Genomic DNA, 18,896 nt, shown 5'->3' on the forward strand with positions numbered 1-18,896 from the left:
AGATTATTACATTATGCTTTAGACCACTGCCATTCCTCTCACTGAAAGTCTTTGGACTAGCTTGTAAGACTGCCACACTTTGTAATTACACACAAGTTTTGTCCTTCACAAACTGGTTTCACAATTTTTCACAGTCATCATTGTCACATGCTGAAATGCAAAGGACTGTTACTTTATTGACCCAGTTGTTTAATTTGACAGGCTGAAGGTAAATATAGGAAAAGTAAATGAATTCATGATTAATCAGGAAATCTCTCCCTTTCCCAGCCACTCATTGTCTGTTTTCAAGTGGCTTCTGTGTATGTGGCAAATTTCCTGCATCATTAATGTTACAGAAGCGAACTGTCTGCAGGAAAAAACCAGTAACTTTGTTTTACAAAAAAGTTGCCTTTTTCATTTGTTTCAACATTTGTGAGGTTGTTACATCTTTCCAAAGTGAACATGCTGAAAAATTAAAGAAATTTATTTTTAAAGTAAAAACATATTTGTGCAATTCCAAAGATTTCAGAACTAAAAGTACAGTGTGCACTGTTTCTCTGTCCTCTTTTCACACTTTTACTTTTCCATTGAAGAGTCATTCTTTGATGATGATTTATCATTCTACTTAAAGTCAATAGTTAACAAAGCTTGCTATATGACTGATGACAACCTTTGTGCTCCAGGCTACTTCGAAAATTGATTAGCTGACCACACTGCTAATCAGTGTAGTAAGTTAAGCTTGGTTATCTTTGGCTAAAAGTTGCAGAGATGAGCTAATGAAGTGCACAGAATATTCCTCAGTCAAATTCATCAGTATTTGGTCAAAAGTTTGCTGCATATCTCTCTTTCAGGTTATTAAGATTCCTTTTTCCATGCCATTTTCATAGCAAACATTTACTGTCTTTCACACTGAACATTCCTTTGCAAAGGCTGCATTATATGGACTTCATTTCTATGTAAAGTCTCCACTTTTCCGGGCTGTTCTGGAAATGTATTTTGAACTCATTGCACGTCTTGCAGTGAGGTTAGTTCCCATAGCTGTCTTGAGGTTTGTCTTTGAAACCGTTTGGTCCATCAAGAGACAGCAATCTGCAAGCAGAAGACCAGAAAATAGGTTCACAATGGGTTCTTGTTTAGTTCGCTTTTGTTCTTAAAGCTGTACAGGGTAACGGTCACAATCTGATGTGCATTTTCTCGCACATTTGCCGACAGCTTCTTCCCAGTAGTTTTATCTCTTGTTTCTGGTTAGTTGTTGGTTTGAAATCTTCTCAAACAGCTTGTGACCTGACATCTGTTTGCTCCCCCTGATTTCTGATGTTGTCTGGAGGAGCGTTTGGAACTCTGATACTATGGTAAAGATCGTCTGCTTCTTAAGATATAAAAAAAATAGAAATTATTTCAGTAGTATGTGCTTAAAACATGGCAGAGGTTATTAAGTGCAATTAGAAACAGTCACAAACTGCTTCAGCAGTTAGTCAATCACTCTGGATATGTGGATATGCACAGATATGTATATTTCTGTTTCCAAGCTCCATATCCCCCCTCCTCTCCACCCACCCCACATCCTCTTTTATGTGAAGTGTTAAAGCTGTGGAAGACAGAACATTGTCAAAGTAGAACTCTTGTAGTAAATCTCAGTGGTATTTTGTGATCAGTTGTATACAGTGGGATCTCAACATCTTCATTTACTGATCCCACACGAAATGTCTGCATGATCCCTATTTTGGATAATCTTTTATGCACAACATGCCACTTTGAAACAGTCTGAAGTACTGAAGAATAATACTGGCGATCATTCTGTTGGTTCATTCTGGATCAGCAGCGTCCTTGAAGAGTGACAGTGATCATATGATGTTGCCAAAGCTTCTTGATGCACATCTGTCACTCGCTTGGTCTTAGACATTTTACTGAGCAGTGCTGTCCCTTCTGTGGGCAGATTTTGCAATATACTTAATGCTCATGGCTCTGTGGGCGGAGAGATTGGAACTCATCACTGTCCGTAGGTGTGGCTTTGCAAGTTTTGTGTCCATCGAAAGGCAGAGATCTGCAAGCAGAAGAAGAAAACAGTTTACAAGGTGCTGTTCTTCTGGACTTTTCGAGAGTTTACGGATGAAAAAGTGGTGAGCAACCCCTGTAGCACAAAACATGGTCTTGGGTCAAGCCCCACAAACCCAGGATACTGGTGCTTTTGTCTCATTTTTCATCACACTGCTGATTGCGAAGTTTCTGTGCATTGTTGGATCTTTGAACTGAAATGTAGGAAGCCATTGCTCGTTTGATCATGGTTGTAGATGCGCTCCAGTCCATTTTCAAAGAAAAACCTGGAAAAGAAACCAGAAAAGTGCTTCACATGGTGCTTCCCTTAGTCTATTTGCATCATGGGAAGATGCCCTTTTTGGTTTCTTTTGTTTTGGTTTGCATTTTTCCTTTTGGCAAAACACTGCATCTAACAGACATAAAAATGTTCAGGCAAGCTTAACAGTGAAGATTCCTGATGCCTTGATTTACTTGTGTGGGGATTGTTTTTCTGTTGTTTTAAAATTGTTTTTGCCATTCCTCGAAATGGCGATTTGACTTGCTAGCTGTTGACTTGCCGTCTGACACATCACCACCACCATCATAATTATCCAGATTTGTGATAATTTTCAGAGTTGGTTCGTTTATTCCACTTATCTGCTGCATTTTGGTTTGTTCTAGTAGCTGCTTCACAAAAATGAATGATATTCCATTTTCTGTTACCTTTTCTCAAGTGCAAAAGTGGTTTACAATATGGAGTCCATCAAAACAACCCAACTCCCAGTTTGCTAGCACAGTCTTTGTAATTCAAGACAACTTAGTGCATTGTAAGCAATATCTTTCTAATAGTTGGCACGTCCTAAAATGAGATGGATTCACACTTTTAGCCATAATTCATATCTACTGAAGTAAGCAAAGGTAGATGACAAAAGTCCAAAAACCCAGAAAGAATAGGTAATCTTCTACAGATTGATATGTCAGGAATAAGACCACACAAAACTTCTACTGAGTCCTGAAACTGAGCCTTTAAGTGAATGTAATCTCTTTATCTAAAATGGCATGCCAAGGGCATGAAGGTGACAGCTTGCTTTTGAATGTTTCTTTATAGCATGTCTTTATAAGGTCTCCTTTTTCGCCCCTATGGCCAGGTGTTGCTTAAATTTCTTTACATTTCACACAAATTTTTTATGTTCCATATGATATATTTAAATATTTTGTTACTGTTGAAGATAACAGGAGGTGAATCAGCACTTTGCAGCCATATGCTCCACTGGGGGTGATTAGGAACAAGAAGAATTGGCACTAGTTCTTTTGTTTCAAAGCTGAAGATCACTCTATTGTGATATGACCTTAGTCACATCAACAAATATTGGAAATTCTATGTTATGTCAAGATTTCCTTTTTCTTGGAGAACCATGATGGCTTTTGTTAAACAGGCCACGATACAAGACGGCAGTTTTTTCAAACATATTTTATTTAGTCTGTAGCATGTAATGTCTAGTTTAAATAAATCCTGCCAGACAGATGCCCGCAAGAAAGAAACAGCACCAGTCTTCGAACATCCCATTTTCAGCAATCACGTTGTCTTTTTCTTTATGGAGAATATTTGCTCACTGAGCACCCTGCTGCATATTAAAAGCTGAGCCTACAAGCTCGTCAGTATGTATGTCTAGCTGGCCTAGCAAGGCTTCATGCATGATTAGCTGTCGTCTCATTTTCACAGCACGTGCAGCGCACAGCTGAGAACTCATAACCCTCTTGAGCTTTGCCTTTGGTGATGTTTGATCCATTGAATGGCAGCAATCTGCAAGCAGAAGAAGAAATGATTGACATCATCTGCATCTATGCCTCTCAGATGAAGATATATAGACTTGTGACATGCTCTTCTTCTTTTAAGTTGTGACAGTCTCTCTGTTTGAAGCTACGAGAAATTACCACATGAAAAATCTTGAGAGCTTTTGAGTGCGTGACCCTTCTGATCCTTAAAGAGATGCTTCCATCACCATGGTGACAAGGTGCTCTATGCGACATTTTTTTGTCATGTCAACAACTCAAAACTTGGGGTTTTCTTAAATGATCCTCTCAAATCTTGGATTCATGCCATTCTTAGAGTTATTATCACTTCATTTCTTCAGATGTAGAATTAAAAGAAGTTAAATCATTAAGAAAAATGTGAACCAGATACAGTACGAGTGACATGATTATTATTATTATTCCAGTTTACACCTCATTTTCATTTCTCAAGATTGGCCAAGTTTCTGCTGTTGTTTGATGTTTGTCCATCCTCTTTGTATTATTATATTTATTTTGTCTTATGTGTCTGAGACATATACAGCTTTTTATTCTAACCCAAATGTTGATGAGAGGCAGTTGAGTCACCAAGGAGCCAATAAATGTGGTTTAAGTATTCTGTACATATTCGCAAAATTCCTCCTGCATACATATTCTGAGGTGTAATCCTGTTTTGGCAGATTCCTTCTATGTCCACATTTTCAGAGTGCTTCAGAGAAATGCCCAAACATTCAGCAGTTTACCAGTTTTCGCTAAAAATATCCATTTATCACACATGTATATGTGTGTGCAATACAGGAGCAATATTCTGGTCTTCATCGATGTAAAAGCTGACACAAACGAGACATGCAAACCTGATGCCAGACTTCAGAAAACAGTCTGCTTCTAGTGAAAAAGAACCTGACAGGTGAAGTAATGATCAACAAGAACCAGATTTTATACTTTAATATACTAAGAGCCAGGCCAAACAGCTTCGCATGGTGCTGGACTATATCAAGTTACTCAGGTGTTGATTCTCTGAAACACAACCTATCTCATGATCTATTGGGGATAAGCTCTTTAAAGCTGTCACAGTTCAGTGGATCACATGACATAACAGGCATATTAGCCTGGAATGTTGCCAGAGAGAACAGGTAAGAAGCCACACTTTTAAACCAACAAACAGGTGAGAATCAGAGCTGACAACTCAGAGATGAGGTAGGTAGGTTAGTGTGCTACGTTCGTGCATTTTGTCCTGTGATGTGTTGCTGCTGTCACCTATCACAACAGCATTGCCAAATAGTTGGAACTCAAGGGAACTCTTAGAGCTGTTCCTGGTATTAAGAAAATGTATTGCTGAGTTTTTGTTTCAAGTAGTTGTTTTCAATAAATGGAAAAGAAAAATGCACTTAAGAGTGTTTTTTTAATATTCTGCAAATATAAATTCCAAACAGCTCCAAATGTACTGTCTATGCATCTTAATAGCATGACATGGCTGCCACTTGCTTTGAAGATAGTGATAATCACAACATAATCTTAATACATCATGGTGGTATCCTTCAGCTGTTTGTATGCCTCTCATAGCAGTTTAAAGATGGTGTTCAAATCTTCATCATATTTTAATGACGACCACTTTACAGATGGTCACTGGAGTGAATATGTTTCCCCAAGTGTAAGCGTTTTATTTTCATAGATCGCGTTGCACACATATGGCCAGTCATTGCTGTCTTGAGAACTGTCTTTGAAACTCTCCTATCCATGGATAGGCAGCAATCTGCAAGGAAAAGAAACAGTTCACTAGAGATTTTGCCAGCTATTTGTGGTAGGTTGTGAAACAACAAAGTGACGCAGTTTTGTATTGCCATAAACCTGATTACTCCAAACTCAGACATTTCAATGGAGAAGTTATGGAAAACATCACTGTTAGCTGCTTCATTTGTTTTCCTTCATTTGTATAGACCTATCTTTCATTGTTGAACATCATCTTAAGGAGATATAACACAGGAGGCAGGTGCAAAAATGCAAAAATTATCCATGGCATTTTTGACTCTTTGATTTCATATCTCTTGGTATCTTGCACACCGTTGATTGGTCATTAGCTGATCAAACATCGTTGATTGGTTTGCAAGTTGACCAATTGCGAGCAAAATGATTTCTCATTTTTGTCTCATTATTTGCAATGAGTGATTACATTTGTAAAAAAAAACAAAAAACAACCTGTTATCATATGCCATCATCCTTCATGGATGTGCAGTTATCTGCACTCTGTTTCAACAAATTATTTATTACTTTAAAAGTCTTTTGTGTATTTGTAAACAGCTGAATCACAACTGAATGTTATGAAGAACCACAAAGCTTCGCTGGACAGCACTTTTCTTGCATTCTTCACTTTATCCATGTGCGTATCAAAACAAAGCATTAATCAGAAATGCCCATTCATATTCTGTTTTCAAGAGATTTCAACCACAACTCAAATGTCACACAAATTTATATTGAAAGTAAAAGCACAGACTTGAAGTGTCCATTTGATATTTTATGAACTACTATTTGCTAATGGCAACATCACAATTCTAACAAATATTTCATGTATACTTGCTTCGGCACATAGGCACAGTATACAGCCAAGTCTTACAATCACCTGTATAGCTTCGTTTCTTGTTAAACATTCAATCACTTTCTTGGTGAAGTGGGGAAAGTATGAAAACCAAAGAGAGAAATAAACCTCGAAGGGGCAGGTTTGAGGGTTAGAAGCAGAGACAAAAGAGTGAATCTTTCAGTTCCATCAAGCTTTTAGAATTATTGAAAGAATAAATATTGCTTGCATTATCACAGTTTTGCAGAATGGTTAGCTGTTATCTGTGATGGCATTAGTTGTGATTTTGTTGTTTGCTCAAAACACCTGTCATCTGCCAGAGAAAGATGCCACCATCAGATGATGGGGCAAGTCTGATCCAGACACATCCCCCAGGGCACATGTCTACCCACACATCTCTTGTGCATCAACATTCATCAGCAGTTTTAACACTTTGTCTTCTTCTTCGTGTCCTTGTCATAGGCTTTTCATTTCCACAAAGCAATAAAATTAGTTTCTGGATTTACGATATAAGCCAAGTCTGCATTCAAAACTGTATCATGGTAAGCTAGTCCAGATGTCTGGATAGTTCTAGATACATCTAGGTTCACAACACTGCTTACACAGATGGACTCTTACAGTCTCAAACTACACAACTTCAGTGAAGGATTTCTGTGGATATTCACGTTAAAAGTCTGCATATGTACATAACTGTAGAAGATCTGCCCAAAGCTGGTGCATTCCTATATAAAGCTAACGTTCTTCCATGCACCTCTAGAGCCAAACTTCATGACACGAGTGGCGCCCATGTTAGAGTACATTGCTGTCTTGAGTTTTGTCTTTGAAACTGTACAGTCCATGAAAAGGCAGCAATCTGCAAGCAGAAGAAGAAGGAGTGTCACTGCAGACATCTTTGTCTCGGTTGATTGTTTACAGTTAGGACCTTCAATGTCAAAGTTACTGTAATCAGTATATGTTGAAGGTGCATGTCCACATGTGTTTCTGATTCATAAGGCATCTCTGGTATCTCAGATCTTGGAGGTCACTTGAATTTCTTATCTGTTTCTTTCTTCTTTTTTTTTTTTGTTTGTTTTTGTTTATCGTCCAGTTTCACAAAGGATAGTCAAGAGTTTTTTCCTTTCTGTTTGGAGATAATGGCCTGAGTAACAGGATGTGCTCACACATTTGGAAACTGGTATGACAGCCAATTAAGTTTTGCTTTTGATATACAAAAACCCTGGAATTTATTCCTTTTTAAATTGTGACAAGTCTGCCATATTCACCACATTCTAAATTAGGTTACATAAATATCTATAAACTAGTCTCATAAAAGAACATGAGGTATTTTTCATGGGCTTTGTTTTGGGTTTCTTTAAAAATCATTACTCCACCATTGCCATTAACCTGAATGTTTTATTGTATCAGGCATACTTTACACATGAAGAAGCTGCTGTGTAAATAAGGTGTAAATTTTAATATTTTCTGCATACTTTTTAGGTGTTCTTTTGGTAGGGAGGTAAAGGTGACTAATCTACAACAAAGCAAGCTGTCACACACAGACATTTTGCTGTGCCCAATGTTGCACTTAGAGAGCAATTTCGGTCACCTTCCGAATGCTGTATACATAAGAAGTGACTTGGTTTTGCTGTTCAGTGTCATCACTGCTACAAATGCACATTCTGAGAGTAATAACTTTGAAAGTTCCACAGTAATACTTATTACAGCTTTTGGTGATCTTACAAAAAAGAATCTTTGCATTTGATATTTATAGAGTTTACAGTTAATTGTTAAAATCTTGGAAAAAAAGGGCAGAATTTTATTAGACTCTCCAAAACTTCACATCTTAATCTTCCAATTTTAGGTGTTCACTATGATGGATTGAAAATTTAACATTAGATTGTGAATTTGGTTCAGTTTTACTGAGTGAAATTGCAAAAATCTTTAGACATTTTTTTTTTGTGTACAGTCCTCTTAATAAAATTAGCAGTCCTTTGAGGTAAAAATTAAGATGGAATGCATTTTCAGCTTATTTCATAGTACTTTTAAATGAAATAAACCCAACCATTTAAAAGAAAAAGTGTGCATTGGGGTGAGCTTAAAGCTTGTAAGGCAACATTTTTGGATCAACAAAACTACAAACGCAATTTTTAATCCAACATTTTTTTATAGTTTTTAAACAAAAACTTTCACGCGGTCTAACAGTAAAGATTAGTGAAGTAAGCAAAATGCAGCCATGGATGTTTTGTATTATGAGTAGGTATCGGATGCCTTAAAAGTGTAAAACAAATTAAAACCACAGATGAACAAAATGTGATGCCGGAGGCATGCTTTTTGCTGCAAGTCTTTGATTTATCTATCATTACAAGAACAGCATCAGCCGAAAACTTGATCTCAATATTAGCACTTAAAATCACTTCTGCAGTAATGTTGTGGCCTATATAATAGAAATACCTAGACTGGTATATGAAGAGTTGTACAACAGAAAATATCCTTCACACAAAATGAGTCAACTTTCTCTCTTGCACACTTTATTCATACTCTTCATCCAGCATGAAGCATGTAAAAACAACGAAACTGGGTGTTCTGCAATGCTAAAGAAAAATGATCTCTTCTAACAATTTAAATGTCCTGAAACATAAATTGGACTAAACAGAAACTGTTTTATGCAAATCGCCCTTTATCTGTCTGCAGACACAATTTAGCAAAGAGGTCATGCTTTGAGCCCTGCAGTTTAACAATGACTTAACGTCATACACAAGACTGAGATATCAGAATACACACAGCCAGAAATGAAGCTGAACATGGCTTGTCTGATTCCCATATCAGCTGTACGCTAGGCTGAAGACTGGTGACTGTTAGATATGGCTAACCCTTTTCCATGCACCTCTGCCACCAAACTTCATAGCACGATTGGCAGACATGTTTGAGTACATTACTCTCTTCAACTCTGTCTTTGAAACTGTTTTGTCCATTGCAAGGCAGTGATCTGCAAGCAGAAGAAGAAGACACTATTGTTCTTTTTTGTGGTGTTTATGGTGTGGATGTCAGTAACTACTGCATTTTATGCTAAAGATGCATGGCTCCTCCTGTGTTTCTAGTCAGACTGATTAGCATGACATTTCTGGAATCTCTTGGCTCTCTGAGAAGAGAAGGAAGAAGTCATTGAGTTTCTGATTTTCCTCTTTGATGTTTTTCTGTCCAGTTTCATACAGATTCCTGTAAAAGAAACCAGAAACACAGCTTCCTAAAATGACGACAAATGGACAATAGGATATCAATAGTTCGTTTGTTGTTGGACTTGCTGTTGTGACTAATGCATATGTTCATGTTCTCAAAAGTGTCATCCTAACACAGCTGACAGTGCTGTTGCCATAACCACAAAGTCCAGCTTTTCCAGTCACTATTTTATGGCGTTTACCACACTAAATTCACCTTTCACCTCTCTGTATAGTTGTTCATAAGTTTATCATTTAAACATTAAACTTTTCTTCTGTTGTTGTAATTCTCGTTTCTCCCCTCAACTATGACTGCCCCAGTGGCTCTACATTGCCATTGGCGCTATTCATGTGGACGTGTGTTTAAATTTTTGGGCTCTCCTGGCTGACAGCGAGGAGCTCATGGCCCACTTGAGGCAACTCCTAGTGTTATTTGTATCCATGGCCTGACAGCGATCTGTAAAAGAACAATGAGTATGTACTTCATTTGTTCTCTATCCATGGCATCATGTCTGTCATGCCTTAAACATTCTCATTTTAATAGGCAACCCACACTGAATCACAACTGTAGAAGGGTAAATTTGTTAATCTGATGATGATCTGATCATCTAAGCATCCAAAACAAAGTTTATGGCACTTTTCTAAATTTAATAATGTCACTCACGAACATATTCTGATAAAGAATTGATGAATGATGCTTTTATTGTATGATACAACATGTTTTGATGTCTGTTGAGGAAGCTCAAAATCCAGCAACTAAGATTCCAGTTTTAGATTTGGGGTTTCTGTTTTCCCTGCTACGATCTTCCAGAGACTAAGTTGCCCGATAATAACTAGAGGTGGAATGGTTGTAGCGCAAAGTACAAATAGCTCCAGTGCTACAGAATAAGAAAATAAACCTGGTCCAGCAGAGACTCTTTCTTCTTGGAAAACTTGTATAGTCAGAATTAAGTATGTAAAAGTGTTGAAGTGAGGAAAAAACTTCCCAGAGCTGTGTAGAAAGAAGTAATGAGCACCAGCCATGAGAAAACACACATTACTATCAGAATTCAAATTCAGAGCTTGTAGGACGAAACCTTCATAATAGCACATGCCATAAACCCTGAGAGAGGGCGCCACCAATACTGATCATATACAGATAGGATGATTTATTTAAGGGAGTGACTGTGAAGGTCCAAGCTGCTTTCTCCACTGTTATTAATGCATTCATTCTCATGCGTTTTCCCAGAAATCAAAGATTGTAAAATCCACAATAAAATTTATCTGATATGTGTCCCCTCTTCAGCTACAAGCATTACTTTCTTCTGGCTTGGTCATCATTCCTGGAGGCTTGCTGATTCAATTTATATTTTGCTTGGCAATGGCCAATGTTGGGATGGCAGAATTTTGGGAATCAAGAAATCAGAGGCAAAATTTTAAGCATCAGAATTCGCAGAATCTGTGACAGTGTTCAGCACATTCAGAGCATGTCACTGTCTGATGTGATGGAAGTAGCACTCAAGATACTGTGGTCCCCTGCAGTTCTGTTGTATACATATGTGATCTGCTGTGGGAATATGTGTTGTAACACAACAGAATATGTTATTAATACTAATAATAGTATGCGACCTTGTCAACTGCTGCATGTGTCACCACACCACCCAAAGAGTCTAGGCTGATTTCAGTTCTGTTTTTTTAAAAAAAAAACTCATTTGCTGTAGCTTTTAATACAGCTGAATCACTCTCAGGATCAGCTCATCTATATATTTTAGTTGCTTTTGCTTCAAAATGTTGTCAGTTAATTCCATATAATGGACCAAGGCCAGAAGTTTACTGGATGGATTTCATCTGTATGAATATCCGTTCATTACCTTCCAACAATTAATTTGTCTTTACTCAAAAAAATGTGACAATAACTGTGCCTTGTCTAAATGTGTTAAAAAGCCATTTACATATACAAAAATATACACGTCATCCACTTCTATCATAGCACCCGTGGGCACCTGTCCCTTGTTAAGAACTTTTACATTACATTAAAAATATGCATGGCCACCTGCAGCAAAAAAGAAGCAACATACCCTGAATAGATGAACTGTGGAATATAATACCAAGTGTACCTCAAACAATGACACTTATGCAGAGTTCTTGTTGGTAAATTTTCTGCACTGTAGTCATAAGTGACATTGCAAAAACCATTCAGAAAATTAATAAATTTGCAAAAAACTATCTCCATTATCTTTTTTGCAAAATCTCCTAACACGTAAGTTCTGCCATCTTCCTTTGGTGACACTGGTATTTTTCCTTCATTATAAGTAAACTTGTTTCTAGGATGTTTTTTACATTAATTACTTCTCATGATGGTGACTGATTGTCTTTTAATCTCCATTACTGTCCTTGTAATCTCTGCTAAGATTTTGTCAACCATTTCTATATGACTGCCTGGCACCATTGTTGCCACAGTTCTTAGATGATCTCACTTTAGGTATATATGGCTTTATGTCTTTCTTTGCCATTGTTTTGTGCAGTCTCAACACCACTTTATATCAAATAATTACTTACTTTGTTTGAAGAGCACTTTTTGGGATCACGGACAGAAAAAGATGTCTTCCCAAACTGGGAACTCTTCATCAGACCCATGAAAAACTCCATTTTCTTACCTCACTGCAGCTCTAGCATCTGTCTTTAGGCTTATAATGCTGCTGTTGAAAATTCATGATTTCCTAAAGTACAACTTATTTTGTTTCTATTTTTAATAACTGTCAAAGCATGCATTTGTTGCAAATCCAAGACATTGTTAATCATAGAAATATTCTTAATAGACATTTTCACTGTAGTGTGCTCTTGCTGCAGTAAAGTTTTGAATAAATCTTTCTTTTTCTTTACTCACAGCTTCTTAACTTCAGGATATGTTTAGTTTTATCAAGCTATTTTTAAAAACTTGATTTTTCATATGGAAATTGTAAGTGACCTCTTGCTTTGAAAGGTCAGGAATTGAAGATTTTGCATTCCATCACAATGATGATCACACATTTTGACAGCTGGGTGTAACAGTCCATAGACAAGTGTGTTTAACTGGCTCTCAGGTGACAGCATTTGGTATGGCTCTGTACTTGAGTGCTACCATACTGCTGCGCCTTCCAACCAAGCATCATTCACTTCCTGTGCGCATAACTAAGGCAATACCTTCTATATCTGTAACAAGAAAAGGTTGATTTCTGCTGACCCACTGATTGCCATGTCATTTTTTGAACAATATTATCTTGCACCCATTATCAATCAATTTGATTTGTCTCCCTTTACTTAAAAAATGACATTTTGTTTCCTTAACTCATTGCAGTCACCTCCCTTTCAGACAAGATATGTCTCTATTAGTCATTACATTTTGGCTATTTTTCAAAAAACTATACTATGTGTCACAAAACTATCATTTTGAATTAGGATTAAATATCACATTTAGCAGAAATAAACTGTTTTAGTTATAGGAAGTGGTTTTGGGGTTTTATTTTATTTATATATATATATTTTTAAGAAAATTTAGAGATATCAGCATACCCGAAACTTTCAGATTCGTATTTCAAAAGTAGAGCCACAGTAAAATCTTAGTATATACGTAAAAAGTTCCAGTTATTAATACACACTTTTTTAAATCCTAACATATACATATTATCCAGAATCAGGAAAGTTGCGAGATGAGATGCATAGTAATTCGGCTGATTTTGCCAGCGAAACTGACAGAAAACAGAGGGAACATCACCCCACGTATGCACATTTTGCTCACTATACCAGTGGTTCTCAAAGTGTGGTCCACAGACCACTTGTAAGCCACATGCATAAGTCAGGTGGTCTGCAGCTGACAGTCATCATATTATGTCAGCCAAGTGATGTTTATCGCCTTAATATATCATCAAAAACAACTACATTCATTGTATTAACATTTTAATTGATTAAGAACTTTGCAAAGTATGTAATTTTATAAAAACTTATTATTATACAACTGTCACAAAAGTACAGTTAGTTTTGAATTGTAATGAAACCAACGCAGCAATTTAAATTTGAAATTCATGGTACAAAGTGATTTTAGGCTTTGGTGGTCCACCATATTTTTTACTTTAAGTGGTCCGTGGTCTGAAATACTTTAAGAACCACTGCACTATACCACAAAGAAAGTTAAATTTGAAAAAAAAAAACGGATATCCGGATAAACCAAGGGAAGTAATTTGTAGAGAAATGATTCAGTTTTAAAATGAGCTACTGTTTATTCATGTACCATTAACTGTTAAAAAAACTAATAAATGCACTGTACACATGTCCAGTGTGACTTCAACAGCAAGGTGAGCCACTGGCTGCACCTTGCCAGTGTGACCGCAATGAGTTAAGGTTTGTATGAGATGGCTAGCAATAGGCCAGAGAGACAAAAAAGGTAACTGTTCAAGCATACTGTGGAAATACTCGTACCTATGATGGCATTGGTGATAGTGGGGTCAAGCTGTGTCAGGCCAGGAGCAGGATGTTCCGACAAAGAGCCAAACATCCTCTGCTGTGGGAGAAACATGATGCTCAGAAGGCGCCGTGCCAACCGACAGCCATCCAAGCTGGTTTCGTTGATCTTGGAGGCTTCAATGGCCTTGTCCAGTTGCCTCTTGTCAATGTACACATCATGTCCTGGAGCAAGCTGCACCATCTGTAAACACAATTAGCAGGATTTTAACCAGTGTCTGCCTTCAAACCACTCCTTAACTCTTCGCAGTTAAGAATTTCCTACTCAATCACTATGCAAATATGTTTTTTAAAGCTATCAATATCTGAAATGTAAAGAGTAAATGCTAACCTAAATGCAAAACTTGTTTTGAGATTTAGTGACTACATTTAATTCATTGCAAGGTATAATTCCCCAAATCAGAACCAATACCTCTGTTAAGTGTACCCAACATAAGCCTTTGATCACTATAATATTTCTCATTTCGGAAAAGGTTAAGAACTCATTCCTAACATCACAAAAATATGGTTGTCCCTTTTAGTGATGTCAGATGTCAGAAGTTAAATTTTATGTCAATCCTTGAATACTTTCACTTAAACACCATTCAAAAAGTATTAATTAATCGTCAAACTGCACATCAACTAGCATTAGTCATGAATGAATAACAGCACCTAGGAAGTCCTTCCTCTTTATACAACATTGCTATTGAAACCACAGACCTATATATCTCTAGACTATTTACAGATAATTTTTCAGCATTTAACTTCTAGAATGAGTTCTCTAGTTGAAATCGCTTTCAGTTTAACTCTAAACATGAAAAAGAAAAAGTAGAAGATGCAAACTCAAGCTTTGTGGTCTATTGTGTTTACAGTTTTTTGGCTTTAACATGTGTGAAGAGGTCAACTATGATTTTTTCCCAAACAAAAAAGAAAGGAAAAAGGTACTTAAATTTGAAATACATTTATTGCAAGTATACTGCTGATATTTTGCAGCAGTTCTGGGTATTAGCTGTGAAATGGCTCACTGAGATCTGGCGACATTATACAACTTTGTGAAACTTGGCACACCACTGATAGTCTAGAGATTATGTCATGTACAGACCAACAATGTTGTGAAGTGGTGAGTGTCCAATTTTAAAATTTCAATAGAAAAAAAAAAAAAAATTGGACAGCCAGAAATCTGTGCCTGATCATGAGGACTGCAAATCCACAAGGTCCCAAAATGTAATACAAATCTAAAAAGAAGGGGGTAAATTGGCATTTTATACCAAGCCAGCAACTAAGGCTATCTCACAACAAAGCAACCAGTCCTGTAAGCAGATGCCACAGGCAGAAAAAGAACAGTGTGCCTGAGATGAGATCTGAACCCAGGACAGCCAGTCCTCTCTGCATTGGTGACAGGTGCTAACAGTTATGCCATCAGACTGTGCACCAAAATACAAAAAAGCGAGGAAGGAAAAGACAGAGAAGGATTTGAATGTAAATCTTTTGGAAGACTGAGGGTGGATGGGTATGGATATGATTTTGTGTCAAAACTCAAAATGGATGCATGATCACACTCATATTGCTGTGTACAATCATGTCCAACGAGGGTAAAAATAAGGATTGGTAAATTACAAATTCCCCTGTGGGTACCACACGGGGTATGCTTGCCTAGCAGCATTGTAAGAATGGGGGTCCTGCATCCACCAGGCATGTCGTAAGAGGCGACTAAGGTGGACACCTCACTAGAGGTAAATTAGGTTGTGGTAGGGCTACAACCCCACCATGTACAAAAAAGTATGTTACAGAAACTAAAAACCAGAGAACTCGTCACAGATGGCGGAGTAATGAGACCACCAGGATGAATGGACTAATTGACGACGACAGCCAAACCGAAAGGGAGCTGGCGCCCCGACAGGTGATTTACTGAAGCCGAGGCAGAAGTTGAGGGTGGGGTGCTGGAAGTCCAGACTTGTACCAGACTGGCAGGATGCTCCAACTAGTCAAGGAGTTTGACACTACAACTTGGACATCTGGGAGTCAGTGAGGTCAGAGGACCGGCACGGGAAAGAGGAGACTAGCGTCAGGACATAACCATCTTGTTCTCAGGAAGATCAGACGCTCGGCACTCTGAGAGTAGCTCTATCCTCAACAAAGAAAACGGAAAAGGACTGCTGGATGGAAGCCTTATGGACCAGGCTTTTGAGAGCAAGATTCCATTCAAAGTACACCAAGCTGACAGTGCTATGCACCAACAAATGACTCTGAGGAGAAGACAAGGATGCTTTTACGATCAGCTCAAGCAGCCTCAGAAAGCGTTCCAGCCATGACATGTTGCTCATCATCGGCGATCTCAATGCAAGGTGGGAAGTGACACACCATGCAGGAGCATGTCATGGCAAACATGGAATCGAACCATCAATGACAACGGAGAGAGACTGGCAGACTTTTGTGAAGAAAAACAACCTACTGATTGGTGGCACACTCTTCCAACAAAGACTCCACAAGCAACAATGGACATCACCAGATGGGAGCACAAAGAACCAGATAGACCATGTCATAATCAATCCGAAAATGGAGAGCTTCACTTCAAGATGTTAGAGCTACAGAGGAGCAGACGTTGCCAGTGACACACTCTTGTGATAGCCACAGTTTTCCTGAGCTACGTCGATCACGAGAGAAAATAGGCACGTCAGCAGAGAGTTGGACTCTGGCAAACTGAAAAATCCAGTCATCGAAAGGGCTTTGCTATGGAAGTAAGAACAGGTTCCAAGCAACTAGGGAGACACAACAAGAGATGACCTTAGACGACTTCATCGAGTCTTACAGGAATCAGGAGAGAAAATACTGGGCTTCCAACGGAAAAAGAAAGAACAGTGGATCAGAGAAGAGACATGGAGAAGAAGAAGAGAGAAGTCAGCCAAACAAAGAATCCACAGCACAGATCTGAAAACGCCTGAAAGAACAACTCAAAGATATGCAAAACTAAACAAAGAGGTAAAGAGGATGGCAAGAACCGACAAAAGAGACACATAGAGAAATGGCAAGATGAAGCAGAAAATGCAGCAAGTAAAAATGACCTGAAGACACTGTACAAGATAAACAAACAGCTTAACAACGGGTTTAGAGACAGTGATGTACCAGTGAAAGACGTGAACGGTAATGTATCGAGGAGAGGCAGAAAAACTACACTGGCTGGAAGGACATTTTGAGTCGGTTCTGAACAGAACCAGACCACCTCAGCTTGCAGACATCAGCAGCAGCTATAGATTTTGACATCTGCACAGACCCACCCAGCCTGGAAGAAGTGACAGCAGCAGTCAAGAACAATGAAGAGCGGCAAAGCACAGGGGCAGTGGAATAACAGCATAGATTTGAAAGCAGATATAATGTGACAGCTCCAAGCTGACTGAATCTTCAAGCAAGTTTGGAATCAGGCAGCTCCTGTTGCTTGGAAGACAGGGCTCATCTTCAAGTTACCCAAGAAAGGAATTTGAGACTGCAATAATGGAGGGCATAACACTTCTTCCCTCACACAGCAGTCTTCAGCAAGATTGTTTTGTCAAGACTGACGGCAACTCTGAGAAAGACCTCCGACTACAGAAGCAGGATTTCGTCCTGGGCGATCTGCTCAGCAACATCTTCAATTCTGCGACAGATCTGGAGCAGAGCAACGAATGGAACACACGTGTACATCAATTCATCGACTGAGAGGCTTTGACAGCATCACCGCGAGTCTTATGGAAGATCTGAGGCAATACGAGTCCCCTGCAAAACTTGTTCAGGTCATTGCATGCTGTACAGCGATTTCAAATCAGGTTGTCTGTGACACGGAGCTCACAGACCTTCAACGTCAGTACGGGTGAACGGGCTGCATTCTGTGCCGTCTCTTCATCCTGCCATGGACTGGATCAAGATTCCGACGTGAGAGGAGAGGATCAATGGACTATGACTATGACAGCTAAACGGCTCCGGATACTTGGACTTGCTGATGACATTGCCTGCTGTCGCACCAAGACATGCATGAAAAACAAAGGCTCTCAGAAACAGCTGGAAACTTGGCTGAAGGTCAGCACAAGAAAACGAAAAGTATGAGAGTGAAACGCCAGAGTCCAAGACGGCATCAAACTAAATGAGAGAATGAGAAGTTGACAGTTTCACCTATCTTGGGTCCAAAATGTCAAACACCGGGATGGCGGAGGTGGAGATTCGAGCCCGACTGGCGAAGCCAGACCAGGCTTCGCCTCCCTCAGGAGCACATGGAAGGCAAAAAAAACATACAGCCAGAAGATAAACTGAGATTTCAAGTCAAATGTATCAAGCACCCTCCTTTACGGATCAGAATCATGGAAGATGAAAAACCATCATATACAAGCTTGACGTCTTCACAAAACAGATGCTCAGGCGCATACTAACATCTTTTGGCAAATATCATCAGCAACGAAGAACTCACCGAAGAACTGAACGGATTCCATCACTCACCAGGTTCAACGAAGGCGTTGCGATGGATTGGACATGTGTCCGCCAGCAGACAGCAGACCTTTCCAGAGTCACCCTACGATGGACTCCAGACGGCGAAGAAACGGGCGCCAAAGGAACTTGAGAAGAACAGTGGAAGGGAGATGAAGAAGTGGACATGGGTCCCTAGAGGGTTTCAGCCGATCGACATCGGTGGCGGACTCTGGTTGAGGCCTTTTGTGCAACCTGATGCACGAAGAGGAATAGATAGAAATTACAAATTACTGGATTTTGAAAACCCCGATAGTAAAGTACCTAATCTTAGCAATAAGAATGCTTAAACCAAAATCAGCAGTGTTTTCAAAGCCTCAAAACCACAAATGGTTATGGAAGAGTGTACTCATTAATGGAAATGGACAAAAACACAGTTGCAATTAAAACTGTTTCAC

The 18,896-nt window shown here is 38.7% G+C and overlaps 2 protein-coding genes across 16 annotated transcripts in view; one reads left to right on the forward strand and one right to left on the reverse strand.

Moving 5' to 3' along the window:
• Positions 1-18,896, forward strand: part of LOC112564038 (poly(ADP-ribose) glycohydrolase ARH3-like) — a 29,241-nt gene that overhangs the window by 6,811 nt on the left and 3,534 nt on the right. The window lies entirely within an intron of this gene.
• The window catches only part of LOC112564035, a 73,511-nt gene that overhangs the window by 1,678 nt on the left and 52,937 nt on the right, over positions 1-18,896 (reverse strand). For 4 of the 15 annotated variants that reach the window (XR_003099147.1, XM_025238584.1, XM_025238574.1 and 1 more), the window contains exon 5: positions 13,987-14,212. Coding sequence is in view for 14 of the 15 variants with exons in the window: in XM_025238584.1 (XP_025094369.1) it covers positions 13,987-14,212 (226 nt within the window). In the remaining variant the exon portion in view is untranslated. The other 11 variants (XM_025238573.1, XM_025238572.1, XM_025238577.1 and 8 more) reach the window with 10 other exon arrangements.

This window comes from Pomacea canaliculata, linkage group LG5, assembly GCF_003073045.1.
Source record: "Pomacea canaliculata isolate SZHN2017 linkage group LG5, ASM307304v1, whole genome shotgun sequence".
Lineage (NCBI taxonomy): Eukaryota > Metazoa > Mollusca > Gastropoda > Architaenioglossa > Ampullariidae > Pomacea > Pomacea canaliculata.